Here is a 4639-nt window from a genome sequence, read left to right on the forward strand (position 1 = left end):
GTGGGTCTGATGGGGGGGTAGTGCCAGCCGGGGGGGACGGGCTGTGGGTCTGATGGGGGGTAATGCCAGCCCAGTGCAGTGGGACCGAGCTGGAGCCAACCCACCCATCTCACAAAATGGCTATTTGTTCTCAGCTCCATCCCGACTCCACTCCCCAGTGCAGCCAAATGGCTCCTTTGCCCCCGTCCACCCCCAGCCCGACCCCAGCACACAGAGCCCAGGGGAAAGAGCCAGAACTGCAGTGGCCGGGGCTGCAGGTCGGGAGTGAGGGGCACTGGCAGAGCTGGGGACAGGGATGAGGCTGGCCAATGTTGCTGTCCCTAAAACGTTTCTCACCCTACCCCCTCCCTCTGCCCATCACATGCCCCCCCCCCCATGTCCCATCGTGCCCAACACTTACTGGCCACCTGGGACTCAGCCTAGTGCCAAGGGAAGCATGGGGGGGGGCTACTTCCTGGGCAGCTCCAGATCTGGTTGCTGTTGCCCCCGCTCCTCCCCCCAACAGATGGCCAGGGCCAGCCTGACACTGCGACAGCTGCTGGGGGCCGGTGCATGAGTGGGAGGGGGCCTAGAACCTCCAGAACAGCCAGGGCAGGGGCAGCATGAGACACCCACGCATCCCCCCCCAGCTGGGTTCAGGCCAAGCAGGAAGGGGGTCATGGCCAGCACTGGCCCCAATGCCCCCGTACAGTGCTATGGGGCGCTGTGCTGCAGGGAATGTGGCTGGGGCTCAGGGGAGGGGGGTGCTGTGGGGAGAGCACCCCCTGCTGACCTCTCCACCCCCTGCAGCACAGGCCCCCTAGTGCCAAGCTGGGGCATTGGGGCTGGTGCCAACTGCCGGGGAGAGCACCTCTGCTGAGCTCCCCGCCCCCAGCACCAAGCTGAGGCATTGGGGCTGGCACCGACTGCCAGGGGAGAGCGCCCCTTGCTGAGCCCCAGCCCCACTCCCTGGCCACCTACCAGGGTCCAGAAGGACCCGAGATTCCCCTGGCCACTGCTGTCAGCTGGGCCAAGCCTTTGGCTGTAGGACTCTGGTGGCTCCTAGGGGCCCAAAGTGACAGGGGTTCTGGGGCCCATTACATGCAGCAAGATGCTGCCGGTCCCAGGCCTGGAACATGGGGCCCCTGGCTGCAGGAGAATGGCTGGGTCAAGACCTGGCACCAACTGGCAGAGGGAGGTAAATATGGGGCCGATCCAGCTAGCTTGGCTGGGCTTGAGGGGCTGTCTGCCTGGCCAGTGACTGCCAGCAACCTCTGGCCCCATCTGACGTTGGGGGGAGCCCAGAGAGCATCCCTCAGCCCAAGTAGGACAGACCATGCAGGACAGCTCTGCCGGTGCACCTCACTCCCAACCCGCAGCTTCTGCCAGCCCAGCTCTGAGCAACCCCGACCCAGCTCTGCCGGTGCCCCTCATTCCCGACCCGTGGCCCCTGCTAATCCAGCTCTGGGCTACATAAATCCTGGGCCAGAAGGGACCATTGCGATTATCTAGTTTGGCCAGAGAAATTCCCCAAAATAATCCCTAGCACAGAGCTTTGAGAAGAACAGCGCCTCGTGGTTTAAAAATGGCCAGTGATGGAAACATTGGTAAAATTAATTCCCCTCCCTGTTCAAATGAATGCCTCATTTCCCATCTAAATTAATATGCTTCAACCTCCAGCCGTTGGGTCACGATTGGGGTGTCTGACACCTCCTCCCCTCCCGTAGCAAGGCCAGACGGGAGCCTCTCCCTCTCCTGACCCTTTCCTCATTCTTGGGGCTCTTCCCAAGCCCCTCCCCAATTTATCACCATCCTCCTTGACCTGTGGGCGCCACTGGACACAGGGGCCCAGCAACATCACACCAAGGCCAAACCAAGCCTCTCTGCTCTCCTGGAGATTCCCATTTGTGCACCCAGGGCTGCATGACCCGCCCCCAAGTCCTATTCTGTGTCCCTGCTCCCCAGGACAGAATCCCCCTGCCTGCGTGTGTGGCCGATGCTCTTTGTTCCTAGCTGGACAGTTACATGGACTCGTATTAAATAGTCACCATCCCCTCTCTGCCAGTGCCCCTCACTCTTGACCTGCAGCCCATGCTATTCCAGCCCTGGGCTCCCCCCACTTCCACCGATGCCCCTCTACTCTGCCCTGCCATCCTGGGGAGTGTCTCTAGGAGATGATCTGGGGGCACAGAGGGAAAGGATAGATGGGCATTGCCTGTCTCGGAGCCCCTCGAGCCTGGGTTCTAATGCTGAAGGGGGCAGACACTCAGCCTGTTAAAGGGGCTGTGTCCCAGCTGGGCACAGAGACTCCTGAATGCAGGGCCTCCTGCCCTCCCTGGCCCACTGCCCTCCCAGGAATCTCCAAGAGCACAAAGCAGTCAGGACAGACACTCAAGATGCCCAGGCCCCTCACCCACCATGGGAGGGCATCAGCCCTGCCCCGATTGCTGCCCCTTGGCATGCTTGCAGAGGGATTTGGGGGTTGGCGAGGCCTGGCCTGCCCTGTTCCTGCAGTGCCCTGGGCTGGCACAGACCCGACAGGATGCTGGCATCCTAGACACCGCGGGCTCCAGGCTCTCTGGGATCTGCCTGCTGCAGGCACCCATGGCCCCAGGCACTGCTTCGCAAACAGATTCCTAGAGCAGCGATTCTCAACCAGGGCTCCCTGGGGGGCTCAAACAGGTTTCAGGGGATCCATCAAGCATGGCTGGCGTTAGACTGCTTGCTACTCCCTACCCCCAGCGGCCCTGGCTTGTATATACAGAAAACCCAATTGTGGCACTGCTGGACCATGGAGATTTTATAGCATGGGGGTGGGGGGAGGGCCTCAGAAAGAAAAAGGGGGAGAACCCCGTCCTAGGGCAGCTCTGTAGTTCAGACAGCTGGCATCAAGCTGGGAGAGGGACCCAGGCATCCGGCTCAGCTGAATGCAGGGGAAGGTGCTACAGGTGCCAGTCTCTCCACAGGGCCCATCGCTACCCAGACCCCCAGGGCTAGAGCAGATGCCAAAGGCCTGCGCCCAGCCCAAGATCCCCAGCCAGGAGCTCAGTGCAGGGCACTGGGCAGCGCCGGGCTCAGGGCCGGGCACTCGCTCGGCAGAGCCTGGGAACCTGCCAGCAGGGCCGCCCGGGGGGGGCAAGTGGGGCAATTTGCCCTGGGCCCCGCAGGGGCCCCCACAAGAATATAGTATTCTATAGTATTGCAACTTTTTTTAATGGAAGGGGCCCCCAAAATTGCTTTGCCCCAGGCCCCCTGAATCCTCTGGGCGGCCCTGCCTGCCAGGGAGTGGGAAGGGGGGTTCTGGCTGTTGGGGGGCTCGGAACAGGGAGGGCAGAGCAATAACAGCCCAGGAGAGAACCCAGGAGTCCTGGCTCCCGGCCCTCCCCCTCTAACCAATAAACCCCACTCCCCTCCCAGAGCCAGGGAGAACCCCGGAGTCCTGGCTCTCAGACACCCTTCCCCCCCAATTCCAAAATACCAGAGCCCACTTCCTTAACCTCCATCCCCGCTCACCCCATCCCTCCCCCCACACTCCCCTCCCCCCATGCCCCCGCTAACCCCATCCCTCACCCCACACTGCCCGCTCACTCCGCCCCCCATCCCCCCGCTCACCCCATCCGTCACCCCACACTCCCCCCGCTCACTCCATCCCTCACCCCACACTCCCCGCCCCCCATCCCCCCGCTCACCCCACACTCCCCGCCCCCCATCCCTCGTCCCTCATCCCCACCCCGGCGCCCCCTTACTCGAACATGGCCCGTGTCCCGGCCCGGCCGGCCGGCAGCCCTGCCTCCCCGCGGAGGAAGAGGAAGGAGCCAGAGGCCCGGTGGCTTCCTCCCCTCCCCCTCTCCGCGCTCCGCCCGCTGCACAAAGGGATGGGGGCTGGGCACCAGGACGCCTGGGTTCTCTCTCTGGCTCTGGAAGCGCCCCCAACCCCTTGGAAAGTAGCGGAGGCTTCCAGGAGAACCCCCCCGAACCGCCTCCCGGGTGGCAGCCCCCCCCCCCCCCCCCCCCAACCCCCCCCCCCCCCCCCCCCCCCCCCCCCCCCCCGCCCCCCTGGCCACGCCCCCCGCCCCCCCCCGGGCCACAAATCGAGCCCCCCTCCCCCGGCCCCACAACAAGCACAGGTGTCACTGGGGAGAGAAGCAGCACCCCTAGAGCCCCCCAGGCATGCACCGAGCCCCATGGTGCACCCAGCAGGGAGTGGGGCCCTCTGGGTCAGGTGCTGCCCACACCCCAGGGGCTCTGCTCCCTGCCCCCCACCACCCTGAGGCCCTGGGATGGGGGTGGGGTGCACAGCCCTGGGGAAGGCAGGTGATGGCAGCACCTGGCCCAGATCAGAGGGGCCATGGGGCTCCCCCAGCCGCTGGCACCAGCTTGGCCTCAGTACAGCCCTGTCCCATGGCGGCGATGCCCCCGGAACCAGGGAGGCCAGAGAGCAGGGCTTGAATCCAGCAGCACAAGCCCCTGGCACCCACCATGTCCATCTCCGCACCCCCATCCCCTGCCACCTCTCAGCCGCACGCCCTCAACCCCGCCACCCCCAGTACTGCCCACCCAGTCCTGCACCCTCACCCCCTGCCACCGCAAGCCCTGCGCTCTCAACCCTGCCGCCCCCAGTCCTGCACCCTCACCCCCTGCCACCATCAGCCCCATGCCC

The 4639-nt window shown here is 64.8% G+C and overlaps 1 protein-coding gene across 1 annotated transcript in view; it reads right to left on the bottom strand.

Annotated features, from left to right (window-relative positions):
• GRAMD1A (GRAM domain containing 1A) overlaps positions 1-3805 on the bottom strand; it is a 22358-nt gene extending 18553 nt beyond the window's left edge. Inside the window, exon 1 of the mRNA XM_024219827.3 lies at positions 3726-3805. Coding sequence (XP_024075595.1) covers positions 3726-3733 — 8 coding nt within the window. The 5' untranslated portion in view covers positions 3734-3805. The remainder of the gene's footprint in view (positions 1-3725) is intronic.
• Positions 3806-4639: the final 834 nt, after the last annotated feature.

The sequence above is a fragment of the Terrapene carolina genome, unplaced genomic scaffold (assembly GCF_002925995.2).
Source record: "Terrapene carolina triunguis isolate 2854851 unplaced genomic scaffold, T_m_triunguis-2.0 Scaffold565, whole genome shotgun sequence".
Lineage (NCBI taxonomy): Eukaryota > Metazoa > Chordata > Testudines > Emydidae > Terrapene > Terrapene triunguis.